At 65.4% G+C, this 19,370-nt stretch overlaps 1 protein-coding gene across 1 annotated transcript; it reads left to right on the top strand.

The window, feature by feature from the left end:
* The first annotated feature begins 1,961 nt into the window (after positions 1-1,961).
* LOC129065717 (kinesin-like protein KIF19) lies at positions 1,962-18,803 on the top strand. The gene is given in 13 exon segments (XM_054567017.1): positions 1,962-1,988; positions 2,747-2,827; positions 5,296-5,426; positions 6,280-6,480; positions 7,633-7,798; positions 9,524-9,591; positions 9,593-9,792; positions 11,052-11,173; positions 11,452-11,576; positions 11,798-11,906; positions 12,356-12,430; positions 12,433-12,694; positions 18,703-18,803. Coding segments are annotated over 13 exon segments (1,668 nt in total).
* The last annotated feature ends 567 nt before the right edge of the window (positions 18,804-19,370 follow it).

Genomic DNA, 19,370 nt, shown 5'->3' with positions numbered 1-19,370 from the left:
CTGTGTGAACACGTCGTGTCTCAGTCTTTAACAGTGGGTGGTGGCCGGGCTCGGGCGCCTCTTCCCTGCCCCCAGTGGGGGTGGTTGCTGCCGGGCTCCGTCACGTGCAGGCGTGGCAGGCGGGGACACCCCCCGGGTGGTTTTGTCCTGCTGAGCCACGGAGAGGGACGCATCATCCCGTCGGCCCCTTGGCTGCTGCAGGTTTTCTGTGGGCTCCTCGTTGAGCCCAACGAGGAAGAGCCCCTCCGCCTCCCTCGCAGTGTCGAGCTTGGAGGAGCTGCCCCTTTAGCTGCTGTTTTGTGATCCCTCGATACTTAAGCCATTTTCCCCGCTGACCAAGAAGTGGACAAAGCCGTGTGTGTGGGCCCATTTCCTTTGCTGTGACCTGCTGCCCCCTGGTGACCTGCCAGGGTGCGGCTTCCCACTGGCCTCATCCCCGTCCCCTGGGGCGGCCTAGCTCTTCACACACACCACTGCGGGACAGTCCTTGGGACTCGGCCGGGGTGGGCGCACGCCTGTGACGGCGTCTGATTGGATGATCAGCTGTCCTGGCAGGGCGTGGCCGGCCCCTGCCATTGTCCTCGGGCTGCCGTGACCGCTGGCCTCCGGGCTGCCGGCCACGGACCCGCCGACTCCAGGTGCCCAGAGAGACCATGTGTACTCGTCCTGTGAGGCTTAAGTCTCCGTGCTGCTGGCTGGCCGGGCCTCGGCCTGTCTGTCCACGTGTTGTGGGCGTTCTCTGGTCTCCCCCAGGCGAGGCACGCAGAGACCTCTCGCTGCCGGTTCTGTGCGTGCCTGTGAGCAGGAGGTGGCACAGACCCTGTCAGCTTCCCAAAAGCCAGCTTTTCACGACTTTACACTTGCCAGTTACAGTTCTTTGATGTAAACTGTCAATAAAAGGCTTCTGGAACACTGCCCCAGCTCTCCCGCGCCATCGACCGTCGACGTGGGTCTCCAGGGCTGGTCCTCTGTAGAGAGCGCCTGGCCTGGGAGGGGGAGGGGTGGCACAGCCCTGGCTGCCCGCCCAGGTGTGCGGGGTTTGCTCAGAAGGGGCACGGCTGTGGGAGGGGCGCGGTGTCTTCGCTCCCCTCAGAGGCCCCGCACCAGCTGGCCCCAGGCCCCCGAGCCACCACCTGTGTGGTCTCGGCCACCAGGCTGGCGGACCTTGGGGCACCCTGGGACCTCCAGCAGCCTTAGCCTGAGGCCCCGCCCCACTGGTGTGGGCCTCTGCCAACCCTTGGCCCTGGGGCTGGCATCTCCGACAGGAACTTTGGGGACCCGCCTCTGCTTGGTACCCAAGCATCACCAGGGCTCTGTGGGGCGCGCGCCCTCGCACCTCGCCTGAGACGGGCAGCAAGGCTTGCAGCGGTCGGCACCCCCGGGCCCTGGCCGGCCGACGGCGTGGGCAGGGGCTGCCGCCACGCCCTCGTCCACGACACCAAAGGCCGTTGCACGGGTGCTTTAGAAACTCGTCTGGGTGGGCGCTCCCAGCTGGGAACATGTCACTGAATGTCAGCTGGTGGCGTCCATCCCCGTCTCGGGGAAGAGCCCCAAGGCCGTGGCCAGGGCGATGGTCTGAGGCAGGCTCACCTGCAGAGCAGGCGACGTGGGGACAGAGGACCCCTGGGGTTGCCATGGTGTCAGATCAGCGCAGAGGCAGAAAGGCTGGACCGGGTCTGGGGCCGTAACCACGTGCCGGGTGTGCAGCCAGCCGGAGCCCACCGGGCCTGGGCCGCCCAGCTGCTCGGGGCCCACCCACAGCGCGGGGGCAGTGCCAGCCTTCGGGGAGATGGCGGAGGGCCTGCGGGGCTCCCGGGGCCGCTGATGTCAGGGGGCGGGGCGGCCAGCCCGGCGGCCTCCAGAGCGGGGCCAGCAGGCGGCAGGCAGCCGGGCTGGCGGCCGCGCGCCCACCCCCCACCCTGCCACCCTGCCCCGCCCGGGGCAGCCCCACCACGAAGGAGATGGAACCCAGGGACCGGCAGCTCATGGTGAGTGTCCCTCTGGTCGCCCGGCGGCCCCAGGCAGGGCATCGTGTGCCCGAGGCTGCCCCTCTGCTCTGGGCTGCCTCCTGGCCCACCACCCCCAGCGCCCGGTCCCTGGGCAGGACCCTCCCCGCCTTCCTTCATGGGCGTGTCGTGAGCCCCCCTTCTCCCGCCACCCCCTTCACGCCCTGCCCCCTGACTCTCCCTCCCAGGGGGCTCCGGGCCTGGACCAGGGCCCCCAGCTGGGGCGTAGGCCCCGCCCCGGTCCCATGCAGGCCCTGCGAGGCCGGACTGACCCGCCTGCGGGGTGATGGTGAGCTGGGCCGGGCCTTGCCCGAAACCCAGAGGCGGCTCCCAGGGAGGAGCTGTTCCCATCTCAGAAAAGGGACAGCAGAGGCTTGCAGGGGCCCAAGTCCTGCAGTCCCTCAGGGCCTCCCTGGGGCCCCCTGAGGGGGCAGGGCAGGTGGAGGGATGGGCCCCGGGGCCAGGGGTCCTCTCTGAGAGCAGGGGGACGAGGCGAGGGGCGGGACACTTGGCCGCTGGGGACCGTGGGCGGGCGAGCGCCTGTCTCCCCGCCTGAGACTGGTGGGGCGCCTCTGAGGGTCCTGGGGGGCGTGAGCAGGCTCACCCTGCCAGTGCAGGAGCAAAGGTGCGGAGGGGCGCAGGCTTCGCTGGCCCTCGGCACTCCGTCAAGAGCGGGGGCGGGGAGGGAGGGGGAAACCGAGGCCCCGGCTGGCCGCAGCCACAGGGCGTCCTGCTCGCAGGTGGCGCTTCGGATCCGTCCGCTCAGTGACACAGAAGTGGAGGAGGGAGCCACCGCCATGGCCCACAAAGCGGGTGACCAGGCGAGGCCGGGGGGCAGAGGGGGCCTGGCCAGGGGGAGCACCAGAGGGGCGAGGTGCTCCCTCGCTTGCTCACAGACGCTCGGTTATTCATGCTCCCGCGTTAATTCGCTGCTGGCTCCCCCATTAACTTGCGCACTCACGTCTCCATGGACTCGCTCATCCCGTCGCAGAAGTGCCCGGCATGCTCAGCATCACCGGGAGGGGGACGAGGGCCCGCCCCCAGCCCACTCTCAAGTGGGGTCCAGCAGCGAGCCGATGGACGTGTGATGTCGGCGTTCCGGGCGCACAGAAGGGTGCGGCAGCGCCGCGGGGCCAGGCGGGGGCCTCTCCCAAGAGCAGCCCATGCCCCGCGGGGAGGCGAGAGGCGGGGCGGGCCCTCACGCGGGAGCCGGGGGAGCGCGGCCCGAGCACCGTCCGCAGGCCTGGTGGCAGCCGCGGGTCCGTGGTCCGAGGATGCAGACCCGCGGCTGTCGGCATGGCCAAGGGAGGGCCCTCGCTCTTTGGAAGCTGGGCTCTCGGCGCAGTTAAGAAATGCTGGTGGTCGCTTGCCAGAATAATTGCCAAATTCGAGGTGAAACAAAATTGTGTCAAGTGACCTGGGTTCGTCATTTGTCGTTAGAAAGGTGGCTCTACAGAGGTGCTGGGAGCATATCGGCACCCGAAGACAGAGGGCCCAGGACGGGGGCGGGGGCGGGACACCCAGGCGGAGTGTCGGGGCAGCAGGGTCTCAGGCGGGGCGCGGGGTGCACAGGCGCCAGGTGACGCACAGCACACGTCCGCAGGAAAGGGTCCCCCGGGCTGCGACGCGTTCCTGCGTCTTCATGTGGAAACAGCGTGGACCGCATCGGCTTCCCGGGAAACTGCCTGGGAGCGCAGAGCCGGCCCTGCAGGCGAAGCCCCCGTGCGACCCCGCCGGCACTGGCGTTGGCGGCGGGGCAGGGCCGCCCCTCCTCACAGGAGGAAGGGAGTGTCCTCCTGAACGACTTTGAAGGCAAATGTAGTCATTCGCTGGCCTCGACAGTGTCACCTGTTCTGCCGTGGGAGCCCGCTGTGCCTGGGTGACTTCGGGTCCGGTCCGGTCCGGTGATGGAGGCTCTGGCCGCACCCACACGTGGGTCGGAACGCGCCCTTTGCCACCCCGAGGAGGCAGCCGCCTCACGGCTCAGGGAGGGCCAGCGGCCCCTCCGCAGCCCGTGTCGCGCGGGGAGTCTCAGGGCCAGGCCCCCTCCCCGGGCCGGGCTGGGTGGGCGGGGCCCGGCTGGGTGGGCGGGGCCCGGCAGGTGCCTGGCCGATCCCTCCTCCAGCGCAGGCCTGGCCCCGGCGCGCGCAGCGAGGGTCCCCTGTCCCGAGGCAGAGACCTCTACCCGGCACACCCCGAGAATTCTTAAACCATGCAACTTCTGACTAGTCAGGGGCAATACGCTCTCTTCCCTGAGGCTGTTGAGTAAACAAATGACAGCAGCCACCCTAACAATGGCCACAGGGTGCGAACGCCCTGCCCTGAACCATGAATACGAGGGCGGATACGGAGCGCGCCGGACTGGCCACACGAATGAGGCTGCCGCTGACGGGTTGATTCCTTGTGCCAGAATTCCTTCTGTAGGCACCTGAGTGCCTTAGGATTTCTTTCTTTCCTCCCTCCCTCCCTTCCCAGAGAGGGGGAGAAACATCGATTGGTTGCCTCTCCGGGACCAAGCCCGCAACCCAGGCTTGCGCCCTGACCAGGAATCAAACCGACAACTTTTAGCTTTAAGGGACAACGTCCAACCCCTGAGCCACACCGGTCGGGGCAGCACCTGATTTGTTAAAAAAGATCTTTATGTATTTACTTAGAGAAATAGGGAGGGAGAGAAACATCGATGTGTGTGCCAGAGGTATGTCTATCGGTTGCCTCTTGTGCGCCCCCAACTGGGGACCTGGCCCCAGGCCTGTGCCCTGACCGGGAATCGAAGGGGTGACCTTTTGGTTCTCAGACTGGTGCTCCATCCGCTGAGCCACACCAGCCAGGGCAGCACCTGCTTTTTTAAGAAGTCACTTTAGAGCAGAAAGAGTAGGTAATTACTATTCTCATCTTTTTTGTAAAGCAATCAAAATTATACCTATTTTTTGTCAGATTGGCAAAAAATGTATTTTTCGGTGAGCCGCAGAATTTCAGCATTCGCTTCTGCGCCATGAGATGAAAAAGATTGAAAATCAGAAGTTGGCTTACGTCATGGAGAAAGTGCTGGGCAGAGGCCGGGGTGGCCCAGGGCCTGCCCCCCGCCTGCGTCCCTCCTGGGAACCCTGGGCAGCCCTCCCCTCCCAGGACGTGTTCCCAAAGCCTTGGGCGGGGTGGGTGGGGGCAGGCAGTGGCCGGTGGTGGGACCCTTGGCCTGCGGGTGTGGCCCTAACGCTCTGGGGTTCCTCCCCAGCGCCAGGCCTCCCCTCCCCCTTCAGCCCAGGAGTAAACAGCGTTGTTTACGGAGCAGCGTGACCGGGACGCCAGGCTGCAGAAGGCCGAGAGGCGAACGGACACGCGGATCGATTGTGAAAGGGTCCCCTCCCCACCCCACCCCCCGCAGGGCTCGCCAGCGGCCTTCTCTCGAAATCCCCGCATGCGGTGGTGTGAGCGTGCGCGGGGCTCTCGGTCGGCCTCGGGGCCTGCGTGCGTGGGTGCTGTCGCCTGCGGCCCTCTCTCTCGGGGCCGAGGGGTACCGGGGTCCACTACGCCGCGCGCGTGCGCTGCGTATCCTGCTATGCACGTAACTGTCTACCCCGTCGCTCGCCGCGGGCACGGGGCTGCCGCCAGGGCTTGGCTGTCCTGAACGATGTCGCGCTGAACCTGGGGCGCAGGTTTCTCTTGGAGGTACCAATATCATCCCCTCAGGCTGGCACCCGGACGAGGAATTGCGGGATCTTATGGTAGCTCTGCTTTTTAATTTTTTGAGGAGTCTCCATACTGCTCTCTGTGGTGGCTGCGGTGGTTCACATTCCCACCAACAGTGCACGAGCCCCTCCCCCCCGCCCCCTGCATCCTCGCCAGGGTCTGGTCCCTCTTGTCTCTCTGAGAGGAGCCATTCCCGCAGGTCCGAGGTGCTGCCGCCCCGTGGTTTCCCCACGGGGAGCGATGTTGGCCATTTGCGTGGCTTCTTGGGGGAAAAATGTCTATTGAGGTCCTTTTGGCCATTTTTTACATTGGATTGTTTGGTTTTTGCTATTAAGTTGTGTGTGTTCCTTATATATTTTTGGATATTAACTCTTTAGCATATGCATGGTTTGCAAATATTTTCTTGCATCCATTCACCCACCCACCCACCCACCACCCACCACCCACCATCCATCCATCCATCCAATCAACCGCCCCCCCATTGCCCACCCACCCACGCGGGTGTATCAGGCTCCTCCTCAGGCCCGACCCCTTCTGGTGGCAAGCGTGGGGTTCCCCCTGGCTCAGGCGGCCTTGCTCTCAGTAGAGCCGGCTCTCTGTGGCCCCCAGCTGCGACGGCCGCCCAGGACACAGAGGACGCCAGCCGCCTGCAGAGGAACAGGATCCGGGCCCAGCCGGTCGGGGCCGTTCGGGAGCAGCTGGAGGTGCAGCGCCGTCAGGCAGAGCTGGCGAACGCTGACCTCGAGCTGCACGCTGGCCTGTCCCGCCCCCTGCTGGCCGTCGCGGACTGAGTGCGCCGCCCGTGGGCCCCGCCGGGGCCCCAGCACCGCCCGCCCCGGGGGCGGGGGGCCGCTGGCCTGTGGGTCCCCACGGGGGGCTTTATTTGTTAATTTTTATTAAAAATTTTCTATTGATTGCTTTTAGAGGGAGAGGAAGGGGGAAAGAGATAGAGAGAAACACTGATTTATTGTTCCATTATGTGTGAAATCATTGGTTGCTTCTTGTGTGCGTCCTGACCAAGCATCAAGATCGCAGCCTTGGTGAGTCGGGCGGACGCTCTAATGAACTGAGCCGCCGGCCAGGGCCTCCCCTGGGGGACTGTGGCCACGGGCTCCCCCTCTCCCAGGCGGGAGCGGGCGGAGAGCGCCCCCAGCCGCTCCGGTCTCTCCCTCACAGGCTGGCTCCCCTGGCCAGGGCTCTCTGGACTGTCCCGCATTCTCCCTGCCCGCCCTCCTGGGAGCAGGCTGCCCCGTGCGTGTGGTTTGTGGGGACTGACCGTGTGGTTTGGCACCCAGGCAGGGACGCGTGGGAGGCGGGGGCATTGTGGGCACTGACAGCGGGGCCACCACAGCGCCCGGGACAGGCTGCACCCACGGCTGCCCTGCGTGCACCCACCCTGCCTTTAGTCGGTTCTCCTCCCGCCCCGCGTCTCCTCCGTGGCGGGGGTTTGCCTGATTGGACAGGAAGCCCGCACCCCGGGAACCCCTCATAAAGCGGTCGCTGTCCCCCGCCCCGCGCCGCCCCCGTCCCCAGCCCGCACCCTGAGCTGCGCCCTGGCGGCTGCCCTGCGGGTTCAGATTCTGTCCGGTGCAGGCTTTGCCCTGAGATCGCGGGACGCCAGGGGGCGCTGTCACCCCCGAGTTTTACAGCTGAGGGGCGGGGCTCAGAGAGGAGGCCTTGGGCGCGGCGACGGGAGGGGCCGGGCCAGCGGCAGCGTCCTGAGTCGCGGGGCACCCCGCGCGGATGTTCACTGCTTCTTTATCCTCTCCAGCTTTTCTTCGAAACGTCTGTTTTTTACGAGTACAGAACAGATCAGATGGCAGACCCAATTCTGCCCCATTTTCATGCCCACGCCTGCAAGTAGACCCGCTGGTGCCAACGGGGACTCCCAGTCCGGCTGTGGCTTGCCCTCTGACCCCTGGCCCTGTCATGGCGGCCGCTGGGAGCCAGAGAAGACCCACCACCATGCCCGGGAGGCAGAGGCGGCCGCCGCAGAGGACGCGGACCGGGATGAGGGCGGGCCCGCAGAGCCACACGAGGTGGCCCTGGCCAGAGAGGAGGTCAGCACGCTGCTGGCCGAGCAGCAGAGGACCGCGGCCCTCAAGGCGGGGAGAGGGACCGGCAGGCCCGTGTGACACAGAGGTGACAAGTCACCAACGTTTCCTGAGCGTTGCTGGGGCACCAGCCAGCTCGCAACAGCCCCACCACGCAGGGCCACGTTCAGCCCCGCTGCGTGCGGGAAAACCGGGGTTCAGAGAGTTGGAGAGCTTGTCCCCAGTCTCCAGGGAGCGGACGGGCCTGACCGTGCACCCCGCCCCTGCGTGTTGGAGTAATGGCCGCCCCGCGGCTGCAGGGCAGCCGCCCCGGGGGCCGCGGGCAGGAGAAGCCGCGTGGCGTCCCGTCCCCCGACCCCTGCTGCCTGTGTGTGGGGGACAGCCAGCCCCTCGCCGGGCCGGCAGAGCCGCGGCTGCGCCTGCTCGGTGCTTCCCCACGGCATCTCGCACAGGTTCCAAGTCCGGTGCCCCGGGGGCACAGGACAGGTGGCGGGGGCGTGGCCAGAGGACACTGAGCCTCCAGGCTCCTCTCGGGAGAGTGAGTCTTCTCGCAGCCTGGCTTCCTGAGAAGGGCGAGCGGCTGACAGGAGCCGGTGACACAACGGAGACCGTGGTGGATGCCCGTGGCACCGGCCACATCCCACCCCGAGCCCGACGTGGCCGTGTGGTTTCAGGCAAGGGGAGGCCAGGTCCGGCGACGGCAGGCGGCTCACAGCGGGCAGCAGATGCTTCGCTTAAGAGACACGTAGCCAGAGCCGTAGCCAAACTGAGAGCCCCTTCCTGTCCCGTGTTTGCTGCCGCAGGGGGGAGGGGACGCGCTCTCACCTCGCAAGTCCTCCGACATTTAGAAAGAGGGAGGGGCTTTGCCCAGACGGTCCTGCGCATTGGCGGGAGCCCGGCCTTCACAGGTGCTGGGACTCCGCGGCGCAGCCGGCAACGTGCGGCCAGGACCCATTCGGTCCGTCCTTCCCGGTGTTTTAAGGGCTTAGCCGAGGGCTGGGCCCCGGGGACTTGAAGATGCACAGGATAGTCCCTGTGACTCAGGCTCACAGTCTGCTCCAGGAGCGTGCGAATGGGCAGCCGGGGTCTCCCGTAGTAGACGGAGTGGCGAAGGCTAGCCCTGGGGGTATGCTCTAAAGTACAGCATTTTAACAGAAAATGTGAGGTCTATCGTACAGCAAGGCCAGCTGATCAGAGATGACGTGCTAACTGGGCAGTTTGTTATTCACAGTCCCCGAGAGGAGGGGTGCGCTACGCTATGCGGGGAAGCGCCAGGGCTGGTCAGGCGGCTGGTGGCGGGGGCGGGGGTGGGGTGGGACATGGGACAGAGCCTTTCCCCCTTGGGAAGCGACAGGTGAGGCAGGTGAGCGGGTTCAGGAGAGGCTGATTGGCTCGCTCCGCGGGCTCCGGGGCACAGGGCTGCCCCTCGCTGCCTGGTGCCGGCCCCAGGTGGCGAGGGCCGGTGGACAGTGGCCGGCTAATGGGAGCCACAGGGAGGGCGGCGCGTGGGCTCGGGGCCGGGGGGCTGCCTCTGAAAGGCGTGCTCCTGGGCGGGGGGTTTCTGTCTCTGGGACTCAGCCGGCCCTGGGAGGCCAGGCCCCGGTCAGCAGGGCCCAGGCCTCAGGGCACCGCACACAGAGGGTAAAGGCAGGGCCAACGCAGGGGCGCTGTCACCTGCGTGTTTTTGTGGGTGCGATTTGCAAACTGGAGCCCATCCAGACGGGCGGGAGTGGCACAGCGGCCCGGCGCGGCCCGGAGCGTGCGGTCTCCCCTCAGGCTGCGCTGGGGCAGCGCCTGGCCAGCGCCCAGAGCGAGGCCGCGCCCCCGGAGCAGCTGCTGCGGGCCGGGCTGGAGCGAGGACCAGCGGGAGGCGCTGAGGCTGCCGCGCCGCGCCCACGCGCTGGAGGCGGAGAACATGGGGCTGCAGGCCAGCCTCCGGCGCAGGGAGAGCCTGCTGGGCCAGACGGACCTGGTCCTCCGGCGCTGCCACCAGCACCTGCGGCTGTGCCAGCGCATCATCCAGGACCAGCGGCGCCTCCTTCAGGGCGAGGCCTGGCCGTGCTCGAGCTCTCGGCTTCACTCTCCCGCTCACTGTGCGTCTCCGCCGTTGCTTTGCCAGGGCTCAGAGCCAGCCGCGGAGACGTGGCAATGGGTTGCGCCCCCTGCCGGGGACTATCTAGATTTCCTGCGGCCTGTGCGGCCAGCCCCGGGGCCGGACCGCCCTCCGTCTCTGCCGCCTCTGAGCTCCCCCCGCAGCTTCTTTAACTTTCTGTTGTGACAGAACTATGTGTGTCTGTGCCCATGTGTGCGTGCGTGCGTGTGTGTAGCATCCGGACCTGAGAGGAGCGTGGTGTGTTCAGATCATCGTCACAGTTTACCGTCAGCACTTACTCAGAGCAATGAGCTCTCCTTTGCAGAGGCATCTGCCATGGCTTTTACGATGGGGAAAAGGGACATTATTTTAAAACGCTCTAAAACTTTAAAGAACGTTTTGGAAAATCGTTTGCTTACAACCTAACCTCCGTTTTAGCCCCCGCCTATCAGCAATCCGATTTTGCCAAAGCTATAACCGTGCCACATTTTTAATTTCTTTTAAAAAAATTAGGTGAAACTGACATCACACCGTAACCACAGCACGAGCCAGGCTCAGGGCACCGCTGCGCAGCCGCCGCCTCCAGCTCCACAGTGTTTCTGCTGGGTCATAAGAACCTGCCCCCACGAGGCACTCACTCCCCGCCCTTTCCTGCCCCACGACCACCGATCCACGGCCCGTCTCTGGATGTGCCTGTTCCGGACACTTCCCACGAGTGGAATCACAGCCTGTGACCTTTCGTGTCCGGCTCGTGGCTCAGTGTCACGGCTTCAAGGCTGTGGCGAGGTCAGCGCCTCGTCTCTTGTAGCGGCTGAACCCCACCCCATCCACAGGTCGCACCTCGTTCCTACTCGTCAGCCGGTGGCTGCTTGGGCCGTTTCCGCCTCCGGGGGATTGTGAATACGCTGCTGCAAACATTCACGTGCAAGTTGCTGTTAGAACACCTGTGTTTGGTTCTTTTGGGTGTCAACCTAGGAGAGGCTCTTTAACTGCTAAACTAAATTTTACTTAGGCGTTAGAGGTGTGACTATTACTTAGTGACGAACGTGAACACAACAGGAAATTTTTAAATAGAATCAGGCACACAGAGGACAGTCACAGAAGCACCCCGCCTCGGGAAAGGCTTCTCGTGGCTGGTGGGAGGAGTCACCTCTGAACAGCCGAGGGGAGCCCGCCCTGGGCGCCTGACTCGCCCTCCCCCGGCCCCTGCAGACGGCGGCCTCCCAGTGCCAGCAGCGCTGGCCGAGCGCTACAGCCTGTACTCCCAGGAGCGGGGCGAGGGCTCGCTGGACCGCCTGCTGCGGCTGCACTCAGTGATGGTCAGCGCCCTGTGGGTGAGTGTCTGGGCGCTCGGGGCGGTCAGCCCGTCCCTCCCGCCCACGAGTGCCATGGCTGGGTCACATGGCTGTGCCCCGGCGCTCGCTCTGACACAGAGGCCCCCTCGCTGTCTACCGTGGGGGCTCGGCGGAGCGAGGGAGTGGGCTGCCGGCCGCCTCGTCTCGGGGCGGCTTCCGTCAGGTAGTGGTGGCCAGGAGGAACGGAACCTCACCGTGGCCTGTCAGGGACCTCTGCTGGACATGCTGCCTTCCCCAGCTCCTCTGTCTGGCCCCAGGATGGTCCTGTTGTGAACACATCGCCGCCGCCAGAGGAGGCCAGCCGAGATGAGCTGGACGGCGGGAAGGATCCCCTGTGCAGTGCCCAGTTTCAGCTGCCGCCGATGCTGCTGGAGACAGACAGGTGGGCCTGCTGTGCATCACCTGCTCTTGGCCGCAGGTGGGGCTGCAGCCGGCGGCCAGGCCTTGGGACCGCGGGTCCCCCTTGTGGTGGTGTGCCCCCTAGCACGCAGTGGGCGGGGCGGGGTGCCCCCTCTGGGCCCTGAGCCCGGCCCGGCCTGTGGCCGCAGCAGAAAGCTGGTGGCAGAGGGGCCGGGCGGAGGCCTGTGTTTGTTTCCTCCCCAGCAATGGCTACAAGTCACCAAAAGCCACACCCTCGAAAAAGCCGGGCAGGCAGGGTGTCCTCGTTCCGCCGCCGGCCTCCCGCATCCTGCTCCTGCCGCCAGCTCGCGAGGTGGGTGCGTGTGGCGTCAGGGGCCGGTCAGGGCTGTGCTGGGCCAGGGGAAGCGAGAGAGAAGCTTCGGGAAGGAGGACTCCCTTTAAGCAGCCATCACAATGGTTGTCAGCAGCTAGGTGACTGGGCTGAAGACACCCCGCTCCCTGCGGAGCCACCCCCCCCCCCGGTGGCAGAGCTCAGGAGTGAGGTCCCCCGGGAGAAGCCCCTGTCTGTGACTCTGGGTTCGACCCTTCAGCCCTCGGGTGCGGTGACCCCAAGGCCTGAGAGCTGTACTGTCTCGCAGGACATCCCAGGCCAGGAACTGGCTTCCTTGCAGGCCACTTCCTTGGTCCTTGTCCCCCACCAAAGCAGTCTTTCCCCCAAAATAAACAACTTGGGCCGAGTCACAGTCCCTGGGTCTCCTTCTGGGGCCCTGCCTGACCCCCACCAGTGCTGGTTCCCTGCAGAAGTCCGGCTCCCTGAGTGCGGGGAGCCGGGTCTCCAAGCTGCGCTTGCCAGCCAGCCCGGAGCGGGGCCCCCCAGGACAGCAGCGGCGGCCGCCCTCGCGGAGATGGCCGCGGGCACCAAGAGCATCGCTCTCATCGTGGCCACCTGGCGCTCCAGGGTGCAGGCCCACGGCGGGGGCAGTGGCCGCTCCTCCCTCCGCCTGCCGGAGGAGGGGGCCCCGGACTCCAGGGACCTGAGCCCAGAGGACAGGAGGTGGCCCCGTGCCAGCCTGGGCGGGGGCGGCTCCGCGGAGAGGAAGGCCAGCAAGAAGCGGTCCCCCTCCTCACCTAGGGCGCGGAGTCGGTGGGTGGACGTTGCCGGGCCCTCCAGTCCCCGGGCCGCAGGCGCGGACGTGGGGGTGGGGAGGGCCCTGGACACACTGCGGTCACCTGAGCCGCGCGGTTTCTGTGGGGGAGTCCGGTAGCGTCGGCGTTTCTGACCCGGCTTTTCTGAGCGTTGTTCCAGACATTCCCGGGGCCTTCACAGCGTTTGCCTCCGAACGTTAGAAGGCTACAGCGCTTGGTCCCAAAGCCCTCAAGCTGACAGGGCTCGCAGGCAGGCGGGCCGCCCTGGGCCGCTCCCTTCTCGCCGGGTCGGCCCTGGGCACACAGGCCCTCGCACCAGCAACACGGCGGGGGCCGGGGGGGGGGGCGGCGGCCGGCCCGCGCGGTCCCAGCCGGGGGCCGCGTTGTGGCTCCTGTTCCCTGTTACGTGGCCACGCGGGCTGTCCCTCCTTTTAGGCGGTTACGCACAGTGCTTCCGCCTCCGGAGACGAACGGCTCTTCATCTGAGTCATTTTCTCAGGATATTGGACAGTGTGGACCTGTGCAAAGGGTCTCGGTGACACTCTTTTAAAAAGATTTTATTTTATTTATTTTTTATTTTTTAAAAAAGATTTTATGTATTTATTTTTAGAGAGAGGGGACGGGAGGGAGAAAGAGAGGGAGGGAAACATCCATGTGTGGTTGCCTCTCGTGTGCCCCCAACTGGGGACCTGGCCCGCAACCCAGGCAGGTGCCCTGACTGGAACCGAACCGGCCACCCTTTGGTTCGCAGGCTGGAGCTCCGTCCACTGAGCCGTACCAGCTGGGGCTGGATTCCATTTTGTAAAAAATTTTGGCTTCGTCTTTCCAGTGATTGATTTCTATTATATTTATGAAAGTATCAGTCCAATATCGAGTGGAGGAAACAGGCAGCAAGCAGGCCTCGAACTGGCCTCCCTCGCTGGCGGCACGGCGAGCGCGCCCGTGTACCCTGTGCCCCCGCGTGCCGGCGCCTTTCCGCTGTCGGTCCGTTTGTCCTTCCGGTCGTTCTATGAGGCAAGGAACGACTGTTAATCCCACTGTTCAGATGAGTAAAGTGAGGCCTGCGGGTTTGAGGAACTGGCCCGAGGTCACACAGCTGGGATCCGAAGCCGGGGGGGGGGAACCCCCGACCCCCCGCTCCTGACCGCACCCCCCGCCGTCCTTTCATGTCTCGTTCTGTGGGCGTGTGTGTTCGTGGGTCAAGGGTGGGCGCATCTCCTGGGCACGGGGCATCTACTTCAAGGACATGGCGGCCGCCGCCGCGCCCACGCTGTCTCGCCGCCGGGCGTGCTCCTTGGAGAGCCTGCTTCACGCCCGCGCTGCCCAGGGCCTCCCCCAAACCCGCCGTTCGTGCAGGTCAACACAGGTTTACCTGTGGGTTCTCGGCTCGGCCGGTGGAAGCGCTGCCACAGCACCTGGAAACCACAGCACCTTGAAAACAATTAAGTGCAAATCCCTCTTGGGCTTTGCTGCTTTCAGAAGCTTTCACTGCTTTTCTCCCACACTCGAGAGCAGCAGGGAATCGCAGAGGCGGGCGGGGCGGGGGGAGCCTGGGGCTCAGCACCTGTCCTCCCCGGCAGGGCAGGGTGACCGTGGCCTCCTGCCGGCTGCAGGCCCTCGGTGGAGGGGGTGGAATGACAGTGGCTTCCTTGGGGAGGGCCCTCTGGGTGCCCGTGACATACTGCGGGGGGGGGGGGCGGCGCCGGCGGCCACAGTGGTTCAGAGGGGACGTCTCTGCTCAGCCGGGGGCTCTAGTCTCCCGGGTCAGCCCCCCGCAGCCCCAGCGGTTCCGTCCCCTCCAGAGGTGTGCCCCTTGGCCTGCGTTTGCCTGCACGGTGGAGAAGGAATGTGCTCTCTCGGCGCACGAAATTCCCAGAAACAACTGCCAGCCAGGCAGCGTGGAGGGGAAGCCTGAGCCCGGCTGGAGCTCGGCCTGGCTCCCGCGAGGACACGTGCCCTCCTGACACCTGCAGGGGCCAAGCCTGTCCCCCATTTTTGTCTGAAAAGGCTGACTTCTCTTGTACCGGGACAGGGCATCCGGTGACCGCAGAGACTTGCTCTTCGTTTGTCCAGCTGTGGCCTGCACTCACATTCTTATCAGAGAGCCGTGCAATGTCCACGGGCCAGGGGACCCACGCTCTGCCCCTCGGAGCTGCTTTTAAGACACAATCGTTTTTACATAGCCTCCCAGACTCGTTCGCTCTGTCACGCACGCGCTCGCTCACAGGTTGAGTCACGCGCTCACTGACTGGTTCGCGCGCTCACTGACTCATTCATGTGCTCATTCTTCCACCCTCTGATCCATTCACTCATTTACGCTGTGTATTAAGGAACAAGACTTAGGAAGAACATTTGACCTGCCCCGCTTCTGCCCAAGAGATTCAGGCGGAGGCACCTGTGGCAGCTGGGAGACCGCAGGACAATGACGGCCTCGAGTGGACAAGGTGTGGTCCACAGGCGGGCCAGGCCGGGCCTGGTGGTTAGGCAGCCGTGCCCCAGTTTCTGAGTCCCCTGGGGGGGGTTTCCTGCCTTGTGCTCCTTCCTCCTCAACAACCTGCAAGCCACCTGCTCTTGCTTCTGACGTCTGACACTATTTCCCCGCTTCCTCCTTGGCCCCAACGTGAATTTTCATGGGTTGTCAGTCGATGCGACGTCCCCGTGCGCAGGGACCAGGCTTCCATTTTCTCACGCTGATCTGTCCCCGTTAGTCTGGCTGCCTAGGAGGGGGCGGCAGGGAACGCACGGGTATGTTCTAGCCCCACAGTGGGATCGGGACCCAATCGTGCGGGCAGCCTGCCGCCTGGGTGGGCTCCCAGGAAAGGAGAGGCCGGACCCTTCTCCCGCCACGGGGCCTGCACAGGGCCCCCCGAGGGGACAGGGTCCCCGCCTTTGCATCCGCAAGTCTCTGTGGTAGGACAGTCAGAGGGGGGAGAGTCGACGGCCCCTCGGCAGCCGCAGGCCGGCCGCTCACAGGGGGAACGGGGGCGGGGGGAGTGGCAGCCACGTGCTGCAGGCCGACGCCCAGCGGGCGCGGCACCCCCGCGTCCCTCCCGCTGTGGCTGCTGCCTCTGCTGGACACAGAACAAAGCCATACTCGGCAGGTGTCCAACGAGGGCCCGCAGGCAGCTGGGGTGGCCCAGGTGTCCCCTTTCTCTGGCGGGCGCCGGGCAGGCCTGGGTTGAAAACGGAGCTGCCCAGGGAGCCCGAGGGCCATGCACTCACCGGGCTGGGAGGCTCCCCGGGGGGGCTGCCCGGGGCGGGGGTGCTGGGGTCCATCCGGCTGCGCGTCGGGGCGTTGGGCTGGGGCGTCGCTGGGCCCCCACCAAGCCCCGCAGGCGTCACGCCTCGGGGCACGGCCGTGAACGCCCTGCTGCCTTGGGGTGGATGGGGCCTTCACAACCGCCCAGTCAGACAGGCTGCCCCCCAGAACAGCGGCCTGGGGACTGCTCGGCGAGGAGCCTCGGCCCCGTAAGACACACTTAATTACCATCCAGAGCAGCTCAGAAGGTACTGCCTGAGCAGGGATCGCTGCCGGCTCCCAAGCCAAGTGCAGCCCAGGCCCCGTCTGGCCGACCAGCAGCGTGCTTTAAAACGTCGGGGAAGGCCAGATGCAGGTGAAACGCAGGGGTCCAGCCTCTCAGGGGGCACGGCCTGGGGACAGACAGCGCCCTCCTGAGGACCCTCAGAGTGGACTCAGCCACCAGCCACCGCCAAGCAGCCATGCCCCGTGGCTGCCCTCAGGGACCTTCCAGTTCGGCTCACCAGCCTCCCCATCCTGGCCCCGGAGTGCAGGGGCACAGCCGGGCGGCGCTGCTCGGGTGCCCGGCTCTCTGCGCGAGCCTGGCACAGGGCGGATGCTCAGTGAGCCTCCTTCAGCGGGGTGAGCAGATGAACAGGCCAGTGAGCGTGTGAGCGGCTCGGAGAATGAACCAGTGAATGAGCAGGCGAATAAATGAGTCAGTGAGTGAGTGAATGAGTGAGTGAATCAGAGAATCAGTGAGTGAGTAAACGAACCTGTGAATGAGTGAATGAATGAGTAAATGAACCTGTGAATGCGTGAATGGCTCAGCAAATGAGTGAATGAATCGGTGAATGAGTGAATGGATCCGTGAATGAGTAAACAAACCTGTGAATGAGCTAATGAATGAGTAACCGAACCTGTGAATGAGGGAATGGCTCAGCAAATCAGTGAATGAACCAGCGAATGACCGAATGAACCAAAGTGAATGAATGAATGAATAGTGAATGAGTAAACCAATCACTGAATGAGTGAATGAACCCGTGAATGAGTAAACGAACCTGTGCATGAAGAATGGCTCAGCAAATCAATGAATGAACCAGTGAATGAGTGAATGAACCAGAGAGGAACGGATGAATCAGTGAATGAATGAGTGAATGAATAAGCGAATGAGTGAGTGAATCAATGAATGAGTAAACTGAACAGGGAATGAATAAACAAATGAATCAGTGAATGAGTAAATGAACCTGTCAATGAGTGAACGAGTGAACGACTCAGTGAGTGAGGGAACAAACCAGCCAGCGAGTGAGCGGATGAATGGACGATTCTGTTGGCTGGAGGTCATGTAAAAACGAACCCCTTCGGGCGGCCTGTGGCCACCAACGAGGGGTCCAGCGTGGGCCCAGGGCCGGCAGGCACTCCCAGTGCCGCGCCCCTCCTTCCTTACCCCGCTCCTCCTAGAGCCCGCTGCCCGGCCCTCAGCGCCGTGTTCCTCCTCCCTGGCCTCACTGCTTAGATGACAGTGCGGGCCTCGGGCCTGAGGTCAGCTCCACCCGCCCCAGTGCCATGTGGGGGGGGGCGGCACCGCCCCAGCGGGCACCGCTGCCGCCCCGGGTCGTCTGAGGTCAGGGGGTCCCCAGCCCCTCGTGCCGGCCTCCGCAGGAGATGTCGGGGCAGTGGGAGGTCCACGGTCACCTGGGGTGTGACCGCACGCCACGCACACCCTCATCGGCCCGCAGAGGTCACGTGTGGCCATTGGCTCCTTAACTGGACGGCACAGGACTAGAGCATGACACCGCCCTTGCATTCAAAAGCAAGGCTGCTTGTCTGTGTAATTTCTAATAAGGGCTTCTGGCCGCGCGGCCTCCCAGGGACCTGCTCAGCTTTGCGCGGCCACCGGCAGCGTCTGGGCCAGCGAGTCCTGCGGAAACATCGCCAGCTCTGGGCTCGTCCTCAAAACACGGGACAGCCCGTCTGCGTGCGCCACGGCCTTCTCTTCTGCCCCTTCCTCCTCCTCCTCGGCTCCCATTTCTATGCCCTGAGGGGAGAAGGCACTGAAGTCCCCCGGGTGGACGCTGAATGCCGGCGAGGGATGGCCAAGGTCCCTTTAGCCTCACACTCGCCTTCCCCACCCAGCCCATGAGGCCCCTGTCATCTGGACCCTCCCTGGGGACAGGAAATTTCCCGCCTCCGTGGCCCCATTTCCTCTCCCCCAAGCCAGCGCACAAGCCCTGGGAGAATCCGTGCGAGGCGCCAGAGGGCCGTCAGCGGCCGCGAGGGAGGGAGGGCCGGTCCCCCGCAGGGAGCTCTCCCTGCGTCCACCCTCAGTCCCTCGCTGTGCCTGGACCCCACCCCTCACGGTTCCAGATGGGAACTTCTTGTCCTTGTGCCTTCTTTTGACGGGTTCTCGGGGAGGGGCTCTCACAGGCTTTGAGTGGCCATGGCCTTGGGGCAGGAGCTCCCAGACCAGAGCAGGACGGCGCCCAGCAGTCAAGGCCTCGCGTGTCTTACGCGAGGGAGGGAAGCATACGCCCAGCCTGCGTGTCCCCCACCGTGGGCAAGACGGCCGGGCGGCCTGCGGGCTGGCCCGGTGTTACTAGAGCAGCAGCTGCCAAGACAGGCTCAGGAGTGAGGCTCCCGGTTGGGGCGGTCGCGTCTCACAGGCCCGGGGGGTGGCCCGGGCCAGGGGCAGCGACCCCAGCGGGGACCCCGGCTTCAGTGGAGTTGGCCTTGCCCACAGACCAGTGTCTCCCACCCCGTCCAGGGCCTTCCGACAGCGGAGGCCGACGCCACAGCCCGCGGTGCCCCAGCAGCCCTCGCAAGCAGCAGGGCGGCAGCGCCCAGGGGCGGAGGAGACCGGAGTGAAGGCGGCAGTGGAGCCGGGGAGGCCAGAGACACAGGCCCAGACACGCGGGGCTCTGCCCTGAAGCTGGATTTGAGAGGCGGGGGCCCTGGCAGGGGCACGTTGGGGGACAGCCCTTGGCCCCAGAGGCACCCAGCAGCCGCCTTCAGAAGGAGGCCACCCACGGTGTGTCGGGGCCCTTTCCCGGTCCTCACAGAGAGAACGCCTCTGGCTTTTATGGCCGATTCCCCGGGGCGGCGCTCAGAGCCACGTCGCCGCACCTCCCGGCTCCCGCTCCCGGCTGGGCGAGCTCTCTGTGGCTGGGACGCCAGGCCCTGGCTCTCAGCTCAGGCTGAGGCTGCGGAAGCCCCCCAGAGGGAGGAGGGAGGGAGGGGGACATATCCGAAGGAACCGGCCGCTGTGACTGCGGGCTGGCGGTCCGAGTCCGCAGGGTGGACTGGAGGCCCAGGGAAGAGCTGAGGCTGCAGCCGGGGTCCGAGGGTGCCTGGAGGCCGCGACCCTCTTCCTCACGGGCCGTGGCCGTCTTCTCTCCCTTCTTCGCCTGACGCGGCGCGGCCCACCCCCACCCG

The sequence above is a fragment of the Pteronotus mesoamericanus genome, unplaced genomic scaffold, assembly GCF_021234165.1.
Source record: "Pteronotus mesoamericanus isolate MK-2021 breed Mesoamerican mustached bat unplaced genomic scaffold, CSHL_Meso_final contig_1, whole genome shotgun sequence".
NCBI classification, from domain to species: domain Eukaryota; kingdom Metazoa; phylum Chordata; class Mammalia; order Chiroptera; family Mormoopidae; genus Pteronotus; species Pteronotus mesoamericanus.
The sequence above is the reverse complement of the archived record's forward strand: the minus strand, read 5'-3'. Positions and strand labels throughout refer to the sequence as shown.